This window comes from Misgurnus anguillicaudatus, chromosome 17 (assembly GCF_027580225.2).
Source record: "Misgurnus anguillicaudatus chromosome 17, ASM2758022v2, whole genome shotgun sequence".
Taxonomy (NCBI): Eukaryota; Metazoa; Chordata; class Actinopteri; order Cypriniformes; family Cobitidae; genus Misgurnus; species Misgurnus anguillicaudatus.
This window is the reverse complement of record NC_073353.2, coordinates 8536878-8563693: the sequence shown is the minus strand read 5'-3', so window position 1 is coordinate 8563693 and position 26816 is coordinate 8536878. Positions and strand designations below refer to the sequence as shown.

Genomic DNA, 26816 nt, shown 5'->3' with positions numbered 1-26816 from the left:
AACTCTAGGGCCCAGTTTTAATAACAGCTTGTGCCAGCGCACACTCCTATTTTGCAGTTAAAAATCTAATGTCAGGATTTGCGCCATTATTTAAAGTGCACCTATTTCATTGCCAAAAACAAGGTTATTTTGTGTATTTGGTATAATACAATGTGTTTGCGTGGTTTATGGTAAAAAAAAAAACACAATTATTTTCCACATACCGTATATTTTTGTAGCTAAATATTTCACTCTCTTCCTCAAACGCTTTGATTGTGTACAAAACTCATCAATTTGAAAAGTGCTGTGTCCCTGATATGCCAGCTAATCTGTACGTTGTGATTGGTCTGAATGCCTCTGACGTCAGCTGGAAATGACGTGACGCTCATTACCATGTTTGAAAGATTCGCTCACAATGCATTGCTACCCAATACTAACCAACTGCAGAAGCGCAGACACACACGTCATGACAGTCTGAGACTGACAGTCCCAGACTGACAGTCTGAGGCCGGAAGTGGGCCTTATAAGGCATTCCGCTACTTCTATGTCGTTGTAAGTAATACGGTAATATGATTATGCAGGCATGCGGGTTTTCTGTCTTTTATGCTCCGTACGGACGCTAACTTTGTTAGAAAATCATACCCATTGTATCAAAAGCATGGACTATGATCAAGACCCCACGTCGATAAAAAAAAAATGCAGGGCTTGCAGAGCGATTCACTCGACATCAAAGTACCGTGAGATCAGAGTGCGTGTTTTGCATGTTTTAAGAAATGTATTAAAAAGATTTAATTTAAAAAGATATATTTACGATATTTGAGATGCAACTGTATATTATTTATAAATATATAGGGCGATTTCAGAATGACTGAGGCACTTTTTGCCTTATGAGATGAATTATATTTTATATATACACACTCGTATGTATGTATGTAAGTTATGTCTGTTTATGTATTTGTGTAAAATAATGTAAAACGTAAGAATTGTTATTTGCTACAGACAATTGTTAATAGTTTTTTTTTGTTTTTTGTTAAATGTATAGTTTATTATCCATTTTTTATGTGTCATAAATAAATAAAAATAAATGTAACACAAATCCTAAAAAATAAAGCTTGAGCATTTGATTTGAATGAAAAAGCATTTTAATAGATTTTAATGTTTAATAATTCTCCGTCCCTCTCCGGTCTGAGATTACAACTCCGCCACTTCCGGCCTCAGACTGTGTCATAAATAAATAAAAATAAATGTAACACAAATCCTAAAAAATAAAGCTTGAGCATTTGATTTGAATGAAAAAGCATTTTAATACATTTTAATGTTTAATAATTCTCCGTCCATCTCCGGTCTGAGATTACAACTCCGCCACTTCCGGCCTCAGACTGTGTCATAAATGAATAAAAATAAATGTAACACAAATCTTAAAAAATAAAGCTTGAGCATTTGATTTGAATGAAAAAGCATTTTAATAGATTTTAATGTTTAATAATTCTCCGTCCCTCTCCGGTCTGAGATTACAACTCCGCCACTTCCGGCCTCAGACTGTCAGGCTGGGGCTGTCAGTCCCAGACTGTCATGACGTAGGGTTCTGCGCGTCTGCAGTTGGTCCTATCTCTTGCTACCAGGAGTTAACTTACAGGCTATGGCAGGAATTATGTTAATGTCGGTCGAGTCCACGTCAATAGGCCCAGGAAGTAAACTGTTTCCTACAATCCGTGTGTTTGTTTTAGTCCAAGAAAAGAGATTTAAATAAAAGAGCAATAAATGGCTTAATCACAGGCTGAATATGCTAATGGAATAATAGATAATTGTAGGTTTTTGTATCCTTATGCTTAAAGATTACAACATTTGACTGCAGTCCATTTATAACAGAATAGAATCATGTTTTTAGTCTGCTGTTTAAAATGTTACTCGTATTTAAATTCTTTGTGATCATGTTTTCTACCAGGCACTCACAGCACATATAAGTTCAGAAACTGTTCCTAAGTGATTGTCAAGAATTATATCTGTAAATGTGACGGTTTTGAATTGCCTTGAATTTACCAATGTTCAATTAGATATACAAGGTTTCCATGGTCATATATAAAACACATAATTTGCTTTAATTTAGCTCAGTGCCATCAGGATACAGAGTTATTTTCTGCATGCTGTGATCTTTGTGTCTTGGCTATTGTCTGCTCAATGTGAAGATGTTGTTGTTGTGTGCATGGGGCAAGACTCTGTACTGCGGCTGGGTCTTACCCATTATATTTCACTTGCTCTCACCATACTGTCCTCATACATCGCTGCTTATAGATGATACTCATAGACGCTGCACTACGTCTGATGAGTCCTTCATTACATCTTAGAGTCTTAATATCCCTAAATAAAAAAATTCCCTGTTGAAAAATGGATTTAAGTTAAAAATGCTTAAAGATTCAGGTCTGGTTCTTTTGTTGTATGAAGCACCCAATTACATCACATTGTCATATATTACGTTTTTGCTTGTTGAGTTTAAAAGCTAAACATTGCCTAGCAGAATTCTCAGTGGTGCAAGATGATTCTTCAACCCCGAAGATGTAGAAACATCTATACGTAGATGATTCTGCTATGAGGTTTCTTGAATACCTGACTGAGGACTTTTCCCAACCCTGTCCTTGTCCCCTTCACGTTGGTTCAGCTGACCCACTCACACAACCCGCGACTCCCAATGAGTGTGCCTGTGTGGGGTGTTAAACTGACTAGCGTTTTGTATGGCTCCTTTTGAGGATCATATAAGCTACAGCACTCCCATTGTCTTCCGCATTGCAGGTGACCGGATGAGTGCCATACTGAATCCTATTCAGTCTGGGCCTTTCCTCCAAACTCCTTCCATATTTGAGCAAGCTGCCAAACCCTCTTCCCCTGTCCACAGCCCATTTGTGTTTGGACAGTCCCTATCCCAGCAGCCTCAACCGCATCCACAGCTTCCGAGTAAGTCTGTCCGTCTGTAAGTTAGTGGCGGCGCTTGCTTACACAGGTGCTGCTTGTTCTTTTGTCGTAAGCGCTTATTTGTTTAGCATGCTTGAAGTCATGTTGAGTTTCATTCTGGCTTATTGGCCCAGCTTTTCTGCCATCGTTCACCTGCTTGCTTGTTGTGTTTCAGTTGTGATTTTCTTAAATTTTAGTTGCCTCATAGCATTTAAGTTCATTTTTTGTGTTCCTCTCCACTGCAGCAACTAACAGTAGTGATGTAACATGTTGTGTGATAAATCTTTTGCTTTTATTTATTTATTTGTTTTGCTTGCAACATGTACCATGTTTAATTTGATCATTCATTAGCCATATTTTCGAAACTATTCCCAAGAGGTCCAGGAATGTGTCCAAGCAAACAAGCTTTTTGGTTTGGCATTGTATCCCACAAGTGAATTAGGCTTGCACTAATGTGTGAAAAAGTGAAATTGGCTTTGAAGTGTGGTCTCAATATTTTCCACAGCCAGAATACTCTACTCTAGATTTGCATTCCAGATTTACTCAAACCTCTCCGCCACCATCCTTGAGCTGATTAATCCGTTGTTTTAGTTTACTCTTGTGTCTGTCTCTACTACTCTCCACCCTCCTTATTGCCTCTGTCGCTCTACTTCTTGCTTATTCTCTACTTGTTTCACTGTCTGTAGATGCCACTCCAACCCTGTTTACACCTGGTATTACATTGCAAGTCCTAAATGATCCTGATGCTGTAGCTTGGCAAAATCATGGTGACTAACGCTAAATTAAGATCCAAAATATTTTGTCATCCAATCACTCAAACCATGTACGAAAGTACTCTGAAAGTACTCTGAAGCCGCCTGCCGCACCCCGCATTTTTCTTGCTCAAGGACACCTTGACACTTGGTCCGGTTGAGACAGGGATTGAACCACCAACTTTCCGGTTTGTAGACAACCTACATGAACCACTGAGCCACTGCCGCCCAGCCCCATGAGACTGTTGAGGGGGATTTAAAATAAGCAGTGGGCAGATTTTTATCATTACAGAGTGGTTGTGTACACACACAGGCAACACACAGTTAGGTTCAAACTAAATATAAGAGTGAATTTATCATATTAGGTAACATTTGCAATTTTATTTTACGTTTCTAAAATATGTTTGGTAATACTTATTTTAGTGTCTTGGTTACAAGTTTAATGTCCTTAATATAATATTAACAGTAAATTGAGCATGTTACATGCAGCTAACTTTAAAACAAACTTTAATCCTGACAAATACTATACCTTCTTCTTGAAATTTGACACACAGACAAAAAAACAGGTTTAAACCGTAAACTGTCCCGGCTTACCACGCGTGACCGGATGGATGTTTATACCAGGTGTAAGCAGGGCGAGAGTCTCTTTTTCTCATGTACTTCCACTTTCCCTCGTGTACCAGCTTTCACTTTCTCTTACATTCTCTGATGGTTATCCACGTTTCAAGCCTTGTTGCTTACTCTCCTTGCCACTGTTTTCCGCTATAGATGCTTCATCACGCAGCCTTGCTTCACGTGAGCGTGTGCACAAAAGCAGTGCGACTGGGCCTGGCACCGCTCTCTCATCTCTTGTTCTCAGACAAAAGGGTGGGTAATGCATGTCTTGTCCTGGGAGCACCTTGGAGATTCACTACAGGGATGGGCTTCTTGTCATTCTCTCCTCCATAATCCATTTATTTCCCCTCTTAGGCATGAAAAGAGTATATGGTGCTTTGGAATATATATGGGTTGAGTTTAACAAGCACTGACATTTCCTTAAAGAAATTTTAATTAAGAAATTTTGGTCAGTACATTGATTTATTCTTGGATAGAACTGGATTCTTGTTGATGGTAACATTTTACTTTTCGTTTTACACTTTTCCTTTTGTTGTTTTATTATACATATTTAATTTTGTCTCTTAATTTATTCTTGTGTAGTATGTAAAATGTTGGGGTGCCTTGCTGCACAATTGAGTTGTGCATTGGTAACTCTTTTTGTGTTAAAATACGCAGGTGACAGGGAAAATGTGCCCAGTCGGTCCATGTCTCCAGCAAGCAAGCACCGTCAAGAGAGTCGTTCATCCAAACAAGACTCTCACTCTAGCCGATCCACTCTGGTTGACCAGGTGAAGAGCAAGAACAATGACAGTCTGTCTGCCAGCGAGGCGCTCATTCTAAAATCAGACACGGGCAAATTGCGGTCTGACTCTCATAGCCGCTCACATTCGCCTAACCACAACACCTTACAAGCCCTAAAAGCTGATGGCCGAACATCAGGGCTAAGGGCTGAGTCTCCAAACCCTGGCTCCCGTTCCTCCTCACCCAAACAAAAGACCTATACCTCAGGCAGGTCCAGCCCTTCTAGCACCAGTTCCCCACGATCATCTTCTCCTCATGATAAGAACCTGCCCTCTAAAGTTAGTTCTCCTCCAAAAGCTCACCTGGACCCACCTCGGGAGAGATCCAAATCGGACTCCTATACCCTGGATCCTGAAACCCTTAGAAAGAAGAAAGTGCCTCTCATGGAGCCTCTTAGGGGCAGATCTACTTCACCCAAGCCAAAACTCCCACCCAAAGAGGGCAAAGGAGGAAGCAGCAATGCCGAAAACCGAGCCCCATCTCCCCACGTAGTTCAGGAAGACCTCCACAGTGAGGTGGTGGAAGTGTGCAGGTCCAGCGCATTGCTATCCAATGAAGAAGCCAATGATGAGAATGCAGATTTGCATAGTGCCGAAGAAGGCTCCTCTAAGGTACACTTTAGTATTGGAAAAGCCCCAGTCAAGGAGGAGCTTGAAAGTCGTTCTTCACCCAAAGTCAGTCGTAAAACCTCCAGCAGGCATGTGAGATCCAAAAAAGACAAGTCAGGGCCACTATTTAAGAGCGAAAACGCACGTCCCACTGAACCCGCCAAGCAGGCCATGTCGCCATCAGTTGCTGAATGTGCTCGCGCTGTGTTTGCTGCCTTTTTGTGGCATGAAGGTATAGTACACGATGCCATGGCATGCTCGTCTTTCCTCAAGTTCAATCCTGAGCTAACCAAGGAACATGCACCCATTCGCAATTCTCTCAGCTGCCAACAAGGCTTTGATGAGAAGGAGAACAAACTTAAGAACCGTCATTCACTGGAGATCTCCTCTGCCCTCAACATGTTCAACATATCACCCCATGGCCCAGACATCTCCAAGATGGGAAGTATCAACAAGAACAAGGTTCTGTCCATGCTGAAAGAGCCACCCTTGCCTGAGAAGTGCGAGGATGGGAAAAGTGATGCAGTTTCGTATGAGGTGACCAGCCACTCCTCCATGAGGTCTAAGTCAATCTTGCCTCTCACCCTCCAGCACCTAGTAGCCTTTTGGGAAGACATATCTATGGCTACCATAAAAGCAGCTACACAGAACATGATCTTCCCCAGCCCTGGTTCCAGCGCAATCCTAAAAAAGAAGGAGAATGAAAAGGATAGCAAGAAGACAAAGAAAGAGAAGAAGAAGAAGGAGAAAGCTGAGGTCCGCCCCAGGGGGAACCTCTTTGGGGAGATGGCACAGTTGGCAATGGGAGGCCCAGAGAAGGATACAATTTGTGAGCTGTGTGGAGAATCCCACCCTTATCCTGTTACTTACCACATGAGACAGGCCCACCCAGGTACACTTCCTCCATACTTATTTCTTTTTCATGATTTAGTGTTTTTGAAGCCGTTCTATGGGACGCTGAGAACACTGATGTATAGACCTTTAGTTATCATTCATGAGTTATCTTTATTGTATTCTTTCAGGCTGTGGCCGGTATGCTGGAGGGCAGGGCTATAACAGTATTGGCCACTTCTGTGGTGGCTGGGCTGGTAACTGTGGAGATGGTGGAATTGGAGGAAGCACCTGGTACCTGGTGTGTGATCGTTGTAGAGAGAAGTACCTAAGAGAGAAACAAACAGCTGCCAGAGAAAAGGTCTATCTTTTGCTAATAATATTAGCAAGTATTACATGTGTTAAACCGAAACTTTATCAAGTCCTAACTCTTGGTTACTTGGTTTAGGTTAAGCAGTCAAGAAAGAAACCGCTTCAAGTAAAAACCCCACGGGCTCTTCCCACAATGGAGGCCCACCAGGTGATCCGTGCCAATGCACTATACCTGCTGTCTCTGAGCAGTGCCGCTGAGCCAAATCTGCTTTGCCATCACCCACCCAAACCTTTTCACACACAGCTTCCCAGTCTGAAGGAGGGAGTGTCTGAGGAATTACCCAACAAGATGGGTTGTCTCTATCTGCAAACCCTAGCTCGGTAAATACCTTGTGCTCTCCTGGATCTATAGTTTTTAAACATGTTACTGTTTAATTGTTTAAATGAACATTAACAAATAATCTATGGCACACAAATCAGTGTAATTTAATCATAGTTCCTCTAACCTTAGATTAATGCCCCTAATTGGTAGCATTATTGTAAAGATTTTACATTGATGTTAGTAGATTGTAGTCAAATTTATGGAGCATTTCATCAGTTGTAATGTCTTTTTTCAGCCAACACACGGAGAACTTTGGAGGCTACCAAGATGATAATCTTTTTCAGGATGAGATGCGTTATCTGCGTTCTACTTCAGTCCCTGCTCCCTACATCTCAGTTACTCCAGACGCCTGCCCCAACGTTTTTGAAGAGCCAGGAAGTAACATGAAATCCATGCCCCCAAGGTACTGTAGCAAGGGTCCCCAAGTGCCATGCCCTAGTAACCTAGTTTCAGTGAACGTTCGCATTTAGTTGGTGCTTATTATCTCTGCTTATTAAGACTTTTTGTGACTGCTTGTCTTTTTTTAGTTTGGAGACAAGCCCAATCACAGACAGTGACACAGGCAAAAGGACAGTATTCCAACGATCCTATTCAGTGGTGGCCTCTGAATATGACAAGCAGCACTCAGCCTCCCCAGCGCGAGTAAAGGCAGTCCCCAGACGCAGGGTGCACAGTGGAGATGCAGGTACTGTTGGGTTACTACATACAACACAGCTTCCTGAGGGCCAATTTTACAACACCATATAAATTCATGATACAGGTTTTTTTACTTTTTTGGTTTTTAAATCCATGCCTACTGCAGAAGTTAAGACCTATGTGCCTTTTTTTTTTAAAAGTGTCATGGCCTTTGAACATGATGTTTTCAATATTTTATAATCTTCTCTTGGATCCACTTGTAAGGTTAGCAAGATTTTTCCAAAAGAAAAACACAATTTAGAAGCATTAGGCCTATAAAATAGTTTTTCTTCCTCCCTTTGAAATACTTTGATTCAAGACTTGTAAAGTAAATGGTCACTACTATGACTGGGTAACAGTTGCGTATTTAAATAATTTTCAGCGCCTCTGCCATTACGTGTTAAATTTGATGGAAAATGAACTAGTGTTAAAAAAACTCTGTAGGTAAATGAATCGAAAAGGCAAAGAGCGTCTTACTGATGCGATCTGGAACTTAAAAATAAAGTTCATCCACACTTTCCTAATGTCAAGATCACAAGGAAGGCAATGCAAAGATTGGATTTTTCCACAACCGCACATTGCATTCTAATCGCTTTTGTTTTGTTGCTCGAGTTATCATGTGTTTGCGTCTCTCATTTTTACTCTTACTACATACAAATTATGGGTGGGGCTAAAGAAACAATGTAGAAGTAGGCGTTGGTCTGCGTCTGCAGAGGCGGTGTTTCGTTGAGCTGTCGTGTCGCACTGGGACGAAGTGTTGTGCATGCCATTTTGGTTGCCAAGTTCGGTGTTTTGCACGTAGAGCCCTGTTTTCGGATTGTTTGTGGTGGGGTGGAGCGGTTTTGACTGAGGTTTCGACATGTGGTGCTGGACCGAGAATTTTCGGGTGTTTCTTGTGTCGCCTCCCACCTCTATAATGGCTTTATAGGTGCACAGGAACAATCCTTCCTAAAATGCATTAAACTTTCGTTTACAAAGACGTGAAACTCAGCGAGTGGTCAGGGTTGTTCACTGATATGCTCACACAAAAATCGCTGCAAAATACGCATTCCAACAGGTTTTATCGTAGTTTTTGTCCAACTCCATTGACTTGTATTAGATGTGCTGTGAGGTACGGATTCACTCCGCGCCGGGAACGTTGTTTGTATTCTTGCAATTGGCAAAGGTGGATTATCGCCACCAACTGGGCTGGAGTGTTTATTATTCAAGCTCTCAGCGGAAGAATATACGGGTGTGAGGCGTTTGGAAAAATAGGTCCACAAGTTAACAACGAATGCTAAAATACCTGTTGGAAAGCATCTTTTGCAGCGATTTTTGTGTGAGCATATCAGTGAACACCCCTGACCACTCGGTGAGTTTCACATCTTTGTAAACGAAAGTTTAATGCATTTTAGGAAGGATTGTTCCAGTGCACCTATACAGCCATTGTAGAGGTGAGGGGTAATACAACAAACACCTGAAAATTCTCGGGGCAGCATCATATGTCCAAATTTCAGTCAAAACCATTCTATTTCATCATAAACAATCTGAAAACAGGGCTTTAAGTGTAAAATACCGAACTTGTCCTTTAAAGCTATTTTTGAACTAACAAGGAAGTTTCGATTTCTGAAACTTGCATGAGGTTTTTATAGTACAATGCCCTCTATGTCTAAAGACTAAGGAAAATTTACAAATTCATAACCCCTTTAATTTGTAAAATCTTAATGCTACCTTTTGTGTGTTTATTTCTGTGTTGCTATATGTTTGTTTTTTAGGACTGGTATTATCAAATCCAAATACTGTAGTTTGTGTAAAGTAAATTTCTGCATGTTTTTGTATAAGTAAGTTAACTTGTTCTGGTTTCTACAGAAGTTGGGTCATCTCTACTTCGTCACCCATCTCCTGAGTTGTCTCGACTGATATCAGCCCATGGCTCACTCAGCAAGGGCGAGAGGAACTTCCAGTGGCCCGTGTTGGCATTCGTAATCCAGCATCATGATCTAGAGGGTCTAGAGGTGGCCATGAAACATGCGCTTCGCAAATCAGCCTGCAGGGTGTTTGCCATGGAGGTCAGCATCCACTTTCAGTCTTTCTCTCTTTTTTCTTTTTCTCAAATTGTAAGGATATGAGCAAATGTTGGATTTTAGAGATAATATTCAGTTTCCAGTCAAAAAGAACTTGGGAAAAATCTTTTTCATGGAAAAAGAGAAAAAATTTCTCTAGTTTTCAAATAATATTTCTTCAGCTAAAAATGGCTTGTTCTGCTTGCAATAGGCTTTATGCCCAGCTGCACTACTTCCTGAACTTCAGCCAGCTCCTTGTTTCCTGTCTGCCATTATTGGACAAACTGATTAATCCAGGTGTGCCTGACCTCAGAAGTCACAACAACAATAATCAGACACACCTGGATTAATCAGTTTGTCCAATAATGGCAGACAGGAAACAAGGATACATAAAGCCCATTGTTATAATCTGTAAAACTAAGTCATGGAAATGCATAGGGTTTTTAAGTGAAGGTACGCAGAGTTCCCACATGTCCTTGAAATCCTTGAAAGTTTGTAAATCTGGATGAAAAAATTCAAGGCCCTGGGAAGTTTTTGAAAGTATACATACATAGATACAGGTCATTGAAAGTGCTTGAATCTATTTTATGCAAGAAGTTTTCTGAAAAATAATCCATATTATTCTCTGTGTAGTGTAGAATAATATCATAAAAATTCTAGACTTTTTAAGCACACGTGCTAAACTGTTCGCTTTAAATGCTTATATCTTCTGTACGCGAATGTTGATTCATACCAAAATGCTTTTTTGCATAATAGTGTTTGACACATGAAAACGTCTCGAGTTATGTATGTAACTGTTGTTCCCTGAGAAGGGAACGAGACGCTGCGTCTCTCTTGCCATATTTCCAGCGTCCCTGTAACGCCGTCTTTGGCAATAATTCAGATAGCGATATACTTCCTGGCTCCTGCCTCACCCTGTCTTTGTCGTTAAGCCTCACCATTGGTTAAATTTGATATACACATTCAGACGCACTTACCCCTGAATGCATCCCCAAAGTGTCCCTCAAAAGGGAACTGTAACAATGTATCTTAAAAGGTAACACGATGTAACCTTGCTCTCACTTGACATGTATCCCCACATTTAGTCCTTGAATTTGTGGATATTGGACCTGGAAAGTCCTTGAATTCGGAGTTAACTAAGGTGTGGGAACCCTGATGTACAGGAACTTAACATTCTGTTCTGTTTCTCTTCAGGCATTTAACTGGCTGCTGTGTAATGTGACTCAGACCACCTCCTTGCATGATATCCTATGGCACTTTGTGGCATCTTTGACCCCGTCACCCTTTGAGGCAGAAGAAGAAGAGGATGAGGAGAGCAAAGGAAACAAGGAGAATCTTGAACAGGTGTTAAAACAATGCTATACGGTACTATTGTAATTGTTTATCAATAAGGCGAGAGATTTCTGACTATTTTGTCTCCCAGGAGAAGGATTTAGGTGTCTGTGAGCACCCGCTCTCTGACATACTCATCGCTGGAGAAGCAGCTCATCCGCTGCCCCACACCTTCCACCGTCTGCTCCAGACCATCTCTGACCTGATGATGTCACTGCCCAGTGGAAGCTCCCTTCAGCAGATGGCCCTAAGGTATTTATATCCTATAAGAAGTTATGATGTATCAGACTTTATTGCGATTGAGAGCATCACCCACAAAAAATGTTATTTCTTTTGCTATGTCACAGGTGTTGGAGTCTTAAATTCAAACAGTCGGATCATCAGTTCCTGCACCAGAGTAATGTGTTTCACCACATCAACAACATCCTGTCCAAATCGGACGATGGCGACAGCGAGGAGAGTTTTAACATTAGCGTACAGTCTGGATATGAAGCAATCAGTCAGGTGGGAATATTTTTATCTGCGTTCGACCGGCTGAAAAGTCCTGTTTTCTTGTTGCACACATTAACGCGCCTTGTGTTTGTCGCAGGAACTTTGTGTGGTGACCTGTCTGAAAGATCTGACTAGCGTAGTGGACATTAAAACATCTAGCCGACCTGCCATGATTGGCAGCCTGACTGACGGATCCACTGAGACGTTCTGGGAGTCTGGGGATGAAGATAAGAACAAAACAAAGAGCGTCACTATCAGCTGCGTGAAAGGACTCAATGCTTCCTACGTCTCTGTACATGTTGATAACTCTCGTGACATCGGAGTGAGTTGATGATCTTTAGTTTCCATTCCTATACTTATGTCTTTTTTTTGGTCATTTTTTCCTATTTGTAACTGTATGAGTAAACAGTTGATGATTTATATAATCTTTTCACAGAATAAAGTAACATCAATGACGTTCCTGTGTGGAAAGGCTGTAGAAGATCTCTGCCGGATCAAACAGGTAAGATTTTGAATCAGGTGCCTGTGTAGGCAGCATTTTAGGGCATCATGGGTTAATTTCTAAAAGACTGACAAAAGACTGGAAAAATTGTCATCTATCCAAGATGGCAAACAAAGAAAAGCATTGAATATAAACAAAAAACATTGATGCCTGAATATGTGTGTTTTTGTTAGAGCATAATGTTGTTAGCTTAGCAACATGCTAATGGCAACTATTAAAACCAGTTAAAACGGAATCTCTGGCAGAGCAGTTCCAAAACACAGTTTATAAAATGGCTCGTTCTGGTTCTTCATTCTGATTGGTTGAAACGCGTTCTAAGCCGTGATAAAATACCCCGGTAACCCCACGGTTCAGACCGCTTTACAGAAGTATCACTGCGCCAATGTTGCTCATACTGATTTATTAAAATTAACACCACAGTCTTTAATCATATTTAAATTTTTCTACATTTGCACAATAAATGGCGATATCCAGATAAATATTGTTGAGTCATTTCGTCAATAAAGAGAAAACGTTCTCCGAGTTGTTTTTGTCTTAAATGGATATTTCCGCTATTGTCCACTAGATGGCAATCTTACCCAACTTAAACACTGACGCATTCACTCGACACAACAGCGTTGTGGTGGATTTAGCGTGTCGTGTAAGTTTTGATGGCTCTGAATCTGATCTCTTACAAAAGTTCTTCACAAAAATGGAATTATCTCCGCTTTTAGCTGAAAATTTTAGAGGTGATAACTGATAAGAGAACAAATGAAGGTAGGATGAAACATTTTTTCTGTTGTTGTTGTTTAAAAGCGGATGGTCTGATATTTTATGTTTATTTAAAGAAGATAATTTTTCTGTAAGGCATTAAACTAAAACTGGGTGACAAAACTTACAAGCAGCTGGCTTAACACAAACTGTGTGTTCACACCCGAGAGCGTCAAAGTGGCTGGAAGTCATTCATTTTCAATGAGAGCCTTAGACATGTGAGCGTATTGGACGTGTGAGCATTGAGGAGAGTTAAAGTCAGGTTACCTTTATGGTAAATAGCTATGACGTGGTTCGGTGGCAACCAATCGGAAGGCAGAAACGTTTGGCGGGAACCGACCGGAAGGCTGAAAAGGATTGCAGGGAATGCATTCGGGCGTCAGAGCGTCCACTACTCTTTTTCTATAGCGTTGTTGGCAGTGGAGCCAGAGCGTTTTTTGACGCACTTGCCATTGGTGGTGTGAATGTGCAGTAAGGGTTTTACAGTCCCTCCAGAAAAATGTGATTATGCGATCGCATGATTCAATGCATAATCAGCCAAAGTCCGCATATTTATGCAGCGGACACATTTTTTTTTTTATACGCCCCACTTTCAACTCATAAATTGCAGATTTCTGCATGCAAAATATGCAGGGTTGCATGATTTCGTATTTTCATAGTAAAAAGTCACATATATCTTAGCAGAAAGCTGAAAATTTTTGCATTTACTTCACACAAACGCAGCCATGTCCCCTGTTGCCATGGGAACATTATGAAGTGACGTACGCGACGTGAACATCACAAAAAGCTGCAAACGTTTTTGCAACTTCTCGCAGTTTCATCACATAGAATTGCATAAATATCCTGCATATTCCATCACATTTTTTAAGAAAACGTGCCACAAGATCAAGGATATTTGGCCGTAATAATCACAAAAAAACTGTGTTTTTCTGGTTTACTGGTTTTATGACCAATAACACAAATAAATACAATAAAATAAATTTAAATGTGAGATAAACAATGCGTTTCATGTTTTTCAAGTTGGTTTTTAGTTGGTCTTTACTGTAATAAAACAAAACTTTATAATTTTTGTGCAAAATATGTGCTTCCACTCCCGCTGCATGCTCACCATAAGTACACGCATGCGCAGACATCCTCCGTGTCATTGACTAAAATGAACTAACCCTGGAACGTAGCCTGGTCCGGAGCAGGTTATCCTCAGAGAGTCAGTTGCTATGGTTACTCGCATAACCCAAAAGTTACCTCAGTTTTTGAAACCGAAAGCAGGGGTTATCCGCTTGCTTACTCTTAAACGTACCCGGGTAATTCTGTAATACACCACTGGTTAATCATTTGACTAATAATTTAAAATTATTAAAGGGCACCTATTTTTACAAGATGTAACGTACGTCTCAGGTGTGCCCAGACTGTGTCTGTGAAGGAGTTAGTGGATGTTCACAATAGGTGCCCTTTAATGACCAACAGCCAAAACACAATACAACAGAAGTTTATTTCCGTAACATTTGTCATTTGTGCTTCTGCATGTCACATGGCTTTAGGTCCAGTCACCATTTTAGAGCTACAAAGCAAGATTAAAAATGCTTATTTAAAGCATGTCTCCATGGAAATGTTAACAAGATTATTATCTTTTTGTGTCTCCAAAGTTATTTAATGGAGTTTATGTTGTGTTAGATTGACCTGGACTCGAGGCACATGGGCTGGGTCACCAGTGAACTGCCTGGAGGGGACCACCATGTGATCAAGATTGAGCTTAAGGGTCCTGAAAACACGCTTCGGGTACGACAGGTCAAAGTGCTTGGCTGGAAGGAGGGCGAAAGCATTAAGATCGCTGGGCAGATATCAGCCAGCGTAGCCCAGCAGAAGAACTGTGAGGCTGAAACGCTGCGTGTGTTCCGCCTTATTACCTCCCAGGTGAGCTTGAAATCTCCCCAAAAAATCAATTCATACATGGTTTGATTGCTTGTTCTGATCCAATCCCATTTACGGAGATCAAAATAGTTTTGATCGTCAATCTGACATTACATTTGTAGGTATTTGGAAAATTGATTTGTGGCGATGCAGAACCAACACCAGAACAAGAAGAGAAGAACCTGCTCTCATCACCCGAAGGAGAAGACAAGGTCAATACTAGCATGTCCTGTATTCAATGGCTTACTATGACCATTCTGTAATAAATTATTAGGTAATGAAGCATATGATGCATTTGTTAAATAGTTTTGTGAATCTTTTGTCTTCAGGCTCCTTCTGATGCAGACTTGAAGGAGCACATGGTTGGCATTATATTTAGCCGAAGCAAACTGACTAACCTTCAGAAACAGGTAACGCAATAAAAAGTACTCTGTGGTCTAGGGCTCTGTTACAAAAGTTAAAGGGATGGTTCACAGAAAAATGAAAATTCTGTCATCATTTACTCACCCTCAAGTTGTTTCAAGCCTGTATACATTTCTTTGTTCTGCTGAATACAAAGGAAGATATTTAAAAAATGTTTGTAACCAAGCAGATCTGGAGCACCATTGACTTTCAAAGTAGGAAAGAATAACACTATGGAAGTGAATTGAGCCTCAGATCTGTTTGGTGGGTAAATGATGACAGAACGTTTATCTCTTTAACTCTTAATCAGTGTTTGGGGTCCCAGAGGACCCCACTGGACTTTTCCTTCATTTTTTTAAAATGTTACCTTCATCTCAGGGACATGAACAATGATAAAAAAAATTCTTCGACTCGAGGAAAAGCCACGCGATATTTACTCTCGTTTGATTTCTTCGTTTATTCCTTTGTTTGCCTTCGCTGACTGCATATGCAGGTACTGTGAGTTCTGAATGCTCTTTCTCTGCCGTACTTTTGCTCTTCTATAGTGCCTCGTGCACATTCAAATCAATCGGGTGTGCGCATGTGTGGGCAGATCCTGTAGCAACAGGGGTGGTGCCATGGTCACGAGAGAGATTGATAGTTGCGCAAGCCAATCATTTGTTTCGTCCCGAATGGAAATAATGAGCTTTGTTTAAAACAGTTGTGAGAGGTCTACAGACACTCGAGTTTTATACTCTCTTTTTTAGAGTACTTACATTTTAATTATGTATTATAAAGACAGTTTAAACAAATTTGTAAAAAAGTTTTTTTAGATAATTCCTGCTTATCCTGCCTTTTAAGGTGTTTGTGATCAAAATGACCCCACATTAAAAATGAATGGGAAAATGAAAAAAAAATAGTTTTGAATGAATGGGAAAAATTACTTTTTCCATTTTTTTTTCTCAAAAAATAAAATAAAAGTAAATCCATTGTAAATCTTAAAATGTCTACATATAAACCAAGGTCTGGTCCTGAAGCATAAATAAAAAGTGGACAAACTTTCCATCTCATACACACACACAAAATACAGATTTTTATGTATTTCAGAATGTATAAATATATATTCACAAAATATATATTTTTATAAAGTCGTGAGAAGTTGAAGCATCAAGAAAGATGAAGTGAGTCTCTATGGACATCTGTTGGATATAAGTGGTCATTGCACTTTGTTTCTTTCTGTAATTATAATTTCTAACATTTTAAGTAATTTTTTCTTTAAAAACATAAATTTTCACGAGCCAATTTATGGTCTAGTTAAGTAATTGTGCCATAAATAGGTACAAAATTTCCACAAAAACACAGCATAAATGTATAGTTGAGAAGTAAATTAAAAAAAAATGATATAGTTTTCCATTATAAAAAAATTATATTTCCTTATGCAATTGCCTTTCTATCTATCAGACCCCAAACACCAAAAACATTATCCCTTTTGAACAATGGTTAAGGGTTAAAAAGGTGCTAAAGTAGGCAGCATATGGTAAATTTCACAACATAGTTAAATTCGTCAATTGTTAATGGAGTACAATTCCTCAAAATAGTGTTTTTAAAATGTGTTAATTTCAGTGACATAATTTTACCCAATATTTGTTTTAAATAAATATTTGTTTTTATAAATTGGCACTAAAGTTGCTCTAAAAACGTGAGCTTATTCACAACCCTCTAATTGTTTGCATCCGCAGGTTTGTGCCCATATCGTGCAAGCCATTCGTATGGAGGCCACACGTGTACGTGAGGAATGGGAGCACGCCATCTCCAGCAAGGAGAACGCAAACTCTCAGCCCAGTGATGACGATGCTTCATCGGATGCGTACTGTTTTGAGCTGCTGTCTATGGTCCTGGCCTTGAGCGGATCTAATGTTGGCAGGCAGTATCTGGCTCAGCAGCTCACCCTGTTACAGGACCTTTTCTCACTGCTTCACACTGCTTCACCACGTGTCCAGAGACAGGTTTGTGTTTATGTTCTGTGCATCAACCCCAAAATGTTCGTTATTCAGTACAAACTATTCGTAAATTGCCTAACTACTACAAATATTCAATGCAGGCACTTCTGTAAACATTATTTAGTTATCTGATCAGTTTCAAACAAACAGTCCACTTATTATAAAGTAAATCACATATAGGACTCAAGGAAATGTAACGTACTTTTAAAAATTCATAAAGTAAATAAGTAATAATAAAACCCTTTAAATCTACATCGAGCCAGTCAACGAATGGGGCTTACATGTCAATAAGCAATATTAATTGTTTCTGGCATCCAGGTGACATCATTGCTCAGACGCGTTCTTCCTGAGGTCACTCCCATGCGTTTGGCTAGCGTCATTGGTGTAAAGGCCCTTCCACCAGCGGACATTAGTGACATCATCCACTCTACTGAAAAAGGCGACTGGACCAAGCTGGGCATTTTGGATATGTTCCTGGGCTGCATCGCCAAGGCCCTTACCGTGCAGCTTAAGGCCAAGGGCACCACTATAGTTGGCACAGCTGGCATGGCTGCGGGCAAAGGGGTCACGACGGTCACTCTGCCCATGATCTTTAACTCAAGGTCAGCTCAGTTGATTTGTTAAACATGCTTTAGTTATCATATTGGGTTTTTACTTATAGACATTCTTTTGGTCTTCCTCTGTGTTTGTGCAGTTACATACGGCGTGGAGAAAGTCACTGGTGGATGAAGGGCTCCACCCCACCACAGATAGCTGAAATTATCATTAAACTAGTCAAAGACATGGCTGCTGTAAGTAATAATGACTTCATAACTCAGACTTGCATGTTCAGCTGCATAAATATGAATGATATTTTATCTCCTGCATAGCTGATATAGTTTATAGCTCTTTGCGGAAACGGTCTCTCACCACTTGCGTGTCTTTTTACCCCAGGGTCATCTCTCAGACGCCTGGTCCAGGGTGACTAAGAACGCTATAGCCGAGACCATCATTGCACTCACTAAGATGGAAGAAGAACACAGATCACCAGTGCGCTGCATCGCTACCACTCGGCTGTGGTTTAGTTAATCTGTTACACGGTATTACCAAAAATCACTCGGTTAGATATCAAGCATAAAAGAGCATGGGTGTGTTGAGATCACCAGTCAACAGCAACAATACATTTCTAAAAAAACATACTGTACTATCAAATATTTAAAAAGTTATTTACAAATTTAACTCAAAAGGTGTAATCATATATGGTCAAATATGTTTTTAGTCACTTTATGTTGTATTAATGTAATAAAACACTAAGGTGGTCTTGTATTGTTACTGTTTTTTTAGCTGTGGCTTGCGCTGGCCTCTCTGTGTGTTCTGGATCAGGACCATGTGGACCGACTTTCCTCTGGTCGCTGGATGGGTAAAGACGGGCAACAAAAGCAGATGGTACAGAACACAGTATCTACTATGCTCGAGGGAAATAAAACTCAATTAGTGAAAATGTACTTTTTTTTAATAGTCATCTTTAACATTTATTTACAGCCCATGTGTGATAACCATGATGACGGGGAGACTGCAGCCATCATTTTATGTAATGCTTGTGGAAACCTGTGTACTGACTGCGATCGCTTCCTACATCTCCACCGGCGGACACGTACCCACCAGAGACAGGTCAGACTGAACTCTTACACATTCAAACCTGATCCGTATTAATCCTGATCGGTAGGTAAACCAAATGATTTTCATAATGTTGACTGATCTTAAATGGTTCTTGAACCTGCAGCATACGAGACACTGCACTAACATTCTCCCAAAGCATTGACTTTAATGTGTTGGGTGTATTTATACAGTAGATAAAAGACTAGAAATTTTTTTGTTCTGCTGTCATTGCAGTTTGCATCAAAAAGCATACAGTAGCATGACAAGTAAAGTCCACTAAGTATAGTCCACAAATGACTGTATAGTGTTTTAAAACAAAAGATTAAAACAACTCAGAAATAAGTCACACATATTTAATGCAGGACTGTAAGTGGGCGGGGCTTTATCAGTGTGACCTCACATTGATAAGAGAATCAAAACGGCATGCCAAATGAGATTGCTTTGGTTTAATATGGATTAAAAATGATGGAGCGGATGGATTTGTTTTATCGTAGGGTGGTTGTGTTCACACACTGCCAACACACATTATGTCCAAACACCTTGTAAAAGTGGATTTTGCATAATAGGTGCCCTTTAAACATAATCTTCAAATAAAATGTTTTTAAGATCATGAGCAACTGGGTTAAAGGTGCAGTGTGTAAATTTTAGTACATCTAGTGGTGAGGTTGCAAATTGCAACCAACATTTTAGTCCACCGTTCACCGAAATGCATAGAGAAGCTACGGTAGCTGCCACCGGACAACCATGTCATCGTTGGAGACAACTTGGTAAAAAAAGTTTGTCTGTTAAGGGCTTTTGTAGAAACAAAATGGTGATTTTCCATGTAAGGGAACCCTTTATGTAGATAAAAACATCTAATTCTAAGGTAATAAAACATAACACTTCATTATGAAAGGTCTTTATACAACCCTGATAATATAGTTATGCATTTTATATTGCATTTCTGTCAAGAGATCCTTATAAAATGTACACACTGCACCTTTAACCGACCCTACACTTTTGAATGGAAGTGTGTTACTAGTATTTTTAAGGTTGAGTATTTTTGTTTAGAATTTAGTATATGGTATGATATAATGTAGTTAATATGCTGTAGTCAGTTGTTTAGTTCTTCCGCAAATGTACTGAAATTATTGGTAGTAGAGCCAGAATATTTAAGTAGTATCATATATACAATAATACATTTATTAAATTCCTGGCCCTTTAATTTCTTGTACAGGTGTTCAAGGAGGAGGAGGAAGCCATTAAAGTGGACCTACATGAAGGATGCGGCAGAACTAAACTCTTCTGGCTCATGGCACTGGCCGACTCTAAGACCATGAAGGCAATGGTGGAATTTCGTGAGCATACAGGTGACATTTCCTCATTTCATAATAGACAGTAGAATGATGGTGGACTTTAAACTTGTCTTTTTAAGCTTACAATCTTTACAGGCATCACTATTTCACTTGTAAGGGTAGGGTGCTGAGGTGTACTTGATGTTTTTTCACTGCTGTTCATTGTTTTATTGCAAATTTTTTATGTAATGACAACTTCTGCTAGATTGTAATTTTTATTTTAAGGGTCATTTCCATGTCAGATGGTAAGGAATGTCATAGGGGTGGGACAATAAATTGTGCGGTTATGCTTGCCATGCTTCTCAATGAATTACAGTTAAATGCCACTACATCCAAAAGCCAGAGGGCGCTCTCATGCAGAAACTTTATATGCGCAGCAGCAGAAGTATCATTTACACACACAGGCCCAGGAAATGCCTCTTGACCTTTCTCACAACTTACGTATTTATGACCGGAAATACGCAATCGTCGCGGAAATCTACTTCCTCCGCAGTCAAGGCAATGTAAAAAGCCGTATCTGTTCCATTAATTCCCTGTTGATGGTGAAGTTAGACAGAAGTGGATTCAGGCTATCCGGCGAGATTAAGGACCTAACTTCACCATAAGAAAGGGGAGCACTTATGTATGCAGCAGACAGTTCACTAAAGACGACTACATTTTAGGGCTCACTGGTCGCCGCTTGCAACCAAATACTGTCTCTCCCCTTTTTTCTTGGAACGAGTTCACCCCAACACACAAACATACGATCACAGACATTAGCAGACAAAAATGTTAACTGATAATGATAGCATCCGGCTAACGTTATTGTTGCTACACACAAGATGTTCACTTGGACAACCATAGGCAGTAATTGAAGGTAATTGGTACCATAATGCTTCATTCAAAGCAGACTATAATATTTTAGTAAGGTAGTCTATATCATCTACTATACATACATTATGTGTAAGTGGACACGCTAATAATGTGTCGTTTTAGTTAACAGTTCAGTAACAGTTAGACTCGCTCTCTACTTACCTAGAAATTTATGGAAAAATTCTTAATGGAAAAAGTTTTCCTCCATTAGTCGTGTCACATCAGCAAATGTAATATTTGGCAAATCCGTTAACGAAGTTGTGTAGACTCTTTGATCCATTTTAAACTTGCCCGGGTTTGTGTTTTTCTAGTGTGTTGACGCTTGACAGGAACTCCGCTTTCACGACGATTACGTATTTCCGGTTACTGTGAGAAAGGTCTATAAGCATATTTATATTGCTGTTCTTTAAACCTTTTTTTTATTATTTTCATGATAAGAAAGAATATTTATAATGATTGTGTTTGCTTTTTAAAATGCATTTTATAAATTACTCAAACTCACAGTGATTTTAGATTGATAATGCCTTACTACTGATCAAAGAGCCATAATACGTGAAAGAACTGTGCGTAATATCACCTTTGCAATTCAGAATCAATGTCCGACAGGTATTATAACGATTTATAGTCCCCAGCCCAATGATGCCTGCCATTTATTGTATTAATTGACTAAATGTCTCATAGTCAAAGGAAAGTATACACCGTTTTAATAAATTATAATTAATTTATGCAGTAATACCATGTACTCTATTTTATTTATACTATATATTAATCATAATTTTATTTTCATGTAATGCGGCTTTGAACAACGCAACACTGTAAAAAAGCGCTATATAAAGAAAATTTTGTTGAAACACTAGAGCTGCATGGTTTTGTGGGGGGTGGCATTGCGGTATTTCCTTTTTTCCCTCCGTTATATATATTATGGAAAGAGGCAGGATGGTTTCACCGGATGACATAAAAAAGCTCTATTTGTGAAGAATGAATTATTCTAGAAAGATTTTTTAAGGCACTGCATCCTCATGGAAAATAAAAAACTTTCAACTTGCTTTTCTCATAAAGATCAGGGAATGACAGCTTGAGAGAAATAGTTGCAGTCATTATTTCATCATGTGCACACAGAGCCTGCTTTTCAAACTCTTTCAAACTTTCTGAAATAGAAAAACAATCTGTGTAACCAAAAACCAATGAGTAAATTACATAATCACCTCTGGACATGTATAATGCTAGTTTATAAAATAAATGTATACATATTGTACAATTTTAATAGAGAGGAATTCATTATATGAGCATTATATTTTGACATTTTTGATAGCATTTCTATTTTATTTTTTGAAACTTTCATGTGTTAACTCCATGGTAACAGCTTATGCAGATTTTTATAGTGACCTTAGTGATCACAGACTGTTAAAGCTAATACAGTGTCATTGTATAACACAGGTAAACCAGCATCCAGCAGTTCGGACGTCTGCCGCTTCTGTGGAACCAGGAACGGTACAGAGCTGTCCGCTGTAGGAAGCGTGTGTTCAGACCAGGATTGTCAGGTATACACTGATATCCACTTTATTACATGGATTAACAAATGATCTCATGACCACGTTGACCTATTTTACCTATTGTGTGTAGGAGTATGCAAAACTGGCCTGTAGTAAAACTCATCCGTGTGGTCACCCGTGTGGTGGGGTGAAAAATGAAGAGATGTGTCTTCCCTGCCTGCATGGTTGTGATAAAAGCGCAGCCTGTCTGAAACAAGACGCTGATGATATGTGCATGATTTGTTTCACTGAAGCGCTCTCTGCTGCACCAGCGATCCAGGTACAGAATGAATTACTACATTGTGTGTGAGGACTGAATTAATGTACTGTAACACATATATTTAAAGGAAATCAATGTATAACAATCTGTTCTGCTTCGTTTTAGCTGGACTGCAGTCACGTCTTTCATCTTCAGTGTACACGAAGGGTTCTGGAGAACCGCTGGCTTGGGCCCAGGATAACCTTCGGTTTTATGTCATGCCCTATTTGCAAGGTATTTAATAAACTTTATTTAAGGAATAGGAAAAGTGAACACAAATTGACTTAATTTTAAACTTGCTCGTGCTGCTGTTTTCCATATGAAAGTGGGTGGTGATTTTTACCGCCAAGATCCAAGATGGAAATACAGTAGCAGACTCCCTACATTCCAAGTTTTCCAATGTCAATGTATATTTAGCCACATTAGCGCTACAACGTGCTAACAAACACATTTAGAAAGCTTTTGGATAAAATTAACCAGTCATTCAGTAGCCGTGGGCGGGGCTTTGTTAGTGTGACATCACATTAACAAGAGAATGAAAACAAACATATCTTTATTGCACTTTTAGAACAAGATAAACCACTCTGTACTGAAAGACCTGCTGGATCCAATCCGAGAGCTGTATGAGGACGTGAGGAGGAAGGCTTTAATGCGGTTAGAATATGAAGGTCTACACAAGAGTGAAGCCATCACAATGTCTGGAGCTCGATTCTACAACGACCCAGCTGGATTTGCCATGAACAGATATGCATACTACGTCTGCTTCAAGTGTAAAAAGGTTTGATCACACTCTGTTCCCAATTTTTTTGTTGGCAAAGATGAGATTAGTTACACTTATCCCATTATCAAATTAGATAAAGGTACCTGCTTCTTGACAGTTCAATCAGTGATGTGTATATATACAGTAGTGTGGATGCATGCATGCAGTATGCATACATTCTAGATAGGGATGCATAATGATTAATTGCGATTAATTTTGGGGTATTTATATATTTATATTTATATATTTTTTTATTTGATGGCTCCAGTGGCTTCATGGGTTAAAAAAGGTGCCATCCAGGTATTTTTACCACAGTATTTTGCACTTGAGGTTTAAATCATACTATCCATTTCACATATTGTATGTAGTAGGCAATTTCGGGCACAAGAGTGTTTGAGGTAAAAGGTCAGAATGGAAAATACTGTCATTCTTTCCTGTCTGCCTCATTAAAAACAAAACAACACAATGAAAGCACTTTTATTGTGCTATTTCATCCAATAGCTGAAGTACTAATTTCATTTGGTGTGCATATATTCATGCCTGGCAGTTAATGGCATGTTGTGCCAGGTTTGACTCTAAATGATTGAAGATGTTAGTGATTTTTCTCATATCATAAGTAAGATTAATGGATGAGTAAAAGGAATAAAATGTTAATTTTTTGCTGCTAACAGTGCTGCTAATAGTGACTTTTGACAACAGGCATATTTTGGGGGAGAAGCCCGCTGTGATGCTGAGGCAGGACAAGGTGATGATTATGATCCCCGTGAGCTCATCTGTGGAGCATGCTCAGATGTGTCCCGAGCACAGGTCAGTGGATTAATAATACTGATTTGAAAATGTTTATGTTTTATCATGATTAAAATGATTATAGTTTCACGTTAATTTGTTCCATGTGTTTTATAGGCAAAGTTTTTATTTAAACATTAATCATTGTCTTACAGCCATATTAGCAAATAATTACGGAAATTAAAATAATAAAAACATAATTTAAATAATAAAAAAAGTTAAAAGGCTACTAATAATTCTTGATTTTTGTTGCAGATGTGTTCTAAGCACGGCACAGATTTCCTGGAATATAAATGCCGTTACTGTTGCTCTGTGGCTGTGTTCTTCTGTTTTGGAACCACACATTTTTGCAACGCCTGTCATGATGATTTCCAGAGGATGACCAGTGTTTCCAAAGAAGACCTGCCTCATTGTCCTGCTGGTAAACAAAAACGCCTTATTCTGTTTCATTAAAACCAACATGTTTATTTTATGTTTAGAACTTTTTATGCTACGTTTCTACTTGTGCGCTTTCATTTTTATACAGCGTTTTAGAATAAAAACTATTTGCGTCTACACTGGCATATCCACTGTGTCACACATACCCGTCCGCACTATACATGACCAAAAGTGCTCGAAACATGCTCATCTTAGACTTCTGGGGCCCCTAAGCAACTTTGTGATGGGGCCCTGTCAGCGCATTCATAAAAACATTCACGGTCTCTTCTTAAATGTAGTTATAAACAAAATGTTAACTAAAAACTAGAGCTGCACGATTAATCGTTAAAGATTGTGATCTCGATTCGACCCCCCCAAACGATCTTAATTCAGCATTTCGACGATTCGGGTAATTATATTTTTAAGGATGAAAGACGCAGTTTCGTCAGTTTTCTTGACAACACGCATTCACAGCGGCCGCGATGACGTCTTGACGTCTCATTTATTATTGTGCAAGCCAGATGTGCTCGTGTTCGCTCCACTGGTACAGCGGATGCTTTCGCCGAGAAATTAGACAGAAAGAAACATAAACTAAAGAGAAGAGTGAGACAGAGCAATGCGCAGGTATGTCCGACAAGAACCTTGATGTTGTTTTAGTACCAAAAAGAGGATCTTATTCCGGATCTTATCCCTTCCGAAAGGGTTTTTAGCACAGGGGGAAACATTGGCTGCGTCCAAATAACCACACTTGCTGTCTTTGCACTTGACTGCTTAAATTACATTTTCTTGTATTTGGCCCAAGTTTAGTGGGCGTGAAGATTAAGGGTGCATGTAGATTTATTCACCCGATGGAAGTTCACATTAAAAATCGCTCTAATGCATTCTCTGGAAATCTATCTAGCGGAGGTTTCCACCTTCCGTTTGGTTGGCGCCGAACGTTTCCGCCTTGCGATTGGTTGGCGCCGAACCGTGTCATAGCTCATTAAAGTAATGTCAATCCATTTCTACTTAAAATGTATATTTTAATTTTTTTTCATACATAATAACTCTACAATTAACATTAACTGAATTTAAAGATTATGTACACTTATCTGAAACTTTCAGAAGCACAATTCTTTGCACCTGTAAAAACTAATGTTAAACTAATGTTCAGGGGTTGTACATCTTTAAAATTAACAAAGTTCTTGAGAATCGTGATCTTAATTTTAGGCAAAAGAATCGTGATTCTCATTTTATACAGAATCGTGCAGCTCTACTAAAAACACGTATTATCTTATAGCTGTACATTTTTTGCCATTACTGGTGCACTCATCAGAATATTTCATATTTATAACATTGACACGTATTTTCTGAAAAGCCCTGAATCTGTACTTAGTTACTAAACATTAGCACTTACAACACAAGGTCTACTGCCAAATACATTACTTAAAACAGTGGTTCCCAACCTTTTAACTTCATTGCCCCCTAGTTGCACACAAAAATGTTTAAAGGCCCCCACTCACTAATTATTTTCCAAATAAAATGAACTAGAGCTTGAACTGACTAGACAGGTGTATATTCGTTACTAAAATAGCAAAAAAAAAGATTTTGGTTATTTTAAAGCTTGTTTTGTCAATTTTTTTTATAATTTTAAGTCATCTTGAGGCCCCCTTGGAAATCTGCTGAGCCCCCCTGGTTGCGAAACACTGCTTTAAGAGATGTAGAACCTCAGGGAAACAAATTGACAATTATGAATAAAATAAAACCAAAGTAGCTTTCAGATAAACTATAACAAACATCTCAGCAGATTTTCAAATTTGTTTAAAAACTAAGACATGAATCAGACTCCAGAGGTAAACAAACCAAAATACATCAATAATTCTCTAAATATGCAAACTTTAGACGTAATGTTTTAACTAATGCTAACAGGAGTCACACAACATCTTGCATGAATTCATGTATTTATTTC

General features: G+C 39.2%; 1 protein-coding gene across 21 annotated transcripts in view; it reads left to right on the top strand.

The window, feature by feature from the left end:
* Positions 1-26816, top strand: part of mycbp2 (MYC binding protein 2) — a 134268-nt gene that overhangs the window by 105158 nt on the left and 2294 nt on the right. For 12 of the 21 annotated variants that reach the window (XM_073854933.1, XM_073854924.1, XM_073854937.1 and 9 more), the window contains 29 exons: positions 2767-2928; positions 4446-4544; positions 4950-6575; positions 6706-6875; positions 6963-7207; positions 7444-7611; positions 7736-7893; positions 9732-9931; positions 11120-11269; positions 11346-11509; positions 11605-11761; positions 11847-12071; positions 12186-12251; positions 14673-14912; positions 15032-15121; positions 15239-15319; positions 17030-17296; positions 17609-17892; positions 17985-18081; positions 18224-18349; positions 18620-18715; positions 18812-18940; positions 20145-20277; positions 22552-22655; positions 22738-22926; positions 23032-23139; positions 23474-23683; positions 24365-24472; positions 24707-24872. In XM_073854933.1, the coding sequence (XP_073711034.1) occupies positions 2767-2928; positions 4446-4544; positions 4950-6575; positions 6706-6875; positions 6963-7207; positions 7444-7611; positions 7736-7893; positions 9732-9931; positions 11120-11269; positions 11346-11509; positions 11605-11761; positions 11847-12071; positions 12186-12251; positions 14673-14912; positions 15032-15121; positions 15239-15319; positions 17030-17296; positions 17609-17892; positions 17985-18081; positions 18224-18349; positions 18620-18715; positions 18812-18940; positions 20145-20277; positions 22552-22655; positions 22738-22926; positions 23032-23139; positions 23474-23683; positions 24365-24472; positions 24707-24872 (6018 nt within the window). The remainder of the gene's footprint in view (positions 1-2766; positions 2929-4445; positions 4545-4949; positions 6576-6705; positions 6876-6962; positions 7208-7443; positions 7612-7735; positions 7894-9731; positions 9932-11119; positions 11270-11345; positions 11510-11604; positions 11762-11846; positions 12072-12185; positions 12252-14672; positions 14913-15031; positions 15122-15238; positions 15320-17029; positions 17297-17608; positions 17893-17984; positions 18082-18223; positions 18350-18619; positions 18716-18811; positions 18941-20144; positions 20278-22551; positions 22656-22737; positions 22927-23031; positions 23140-23473; positions 23684-24364; positions 24473-24706; positions 24873-26816) is intronic. The other 9 variants (XM_073854929.1, XM_073854925.1, XM_073854944.1 and 6 more) reach the window with 7 other exon arrangements.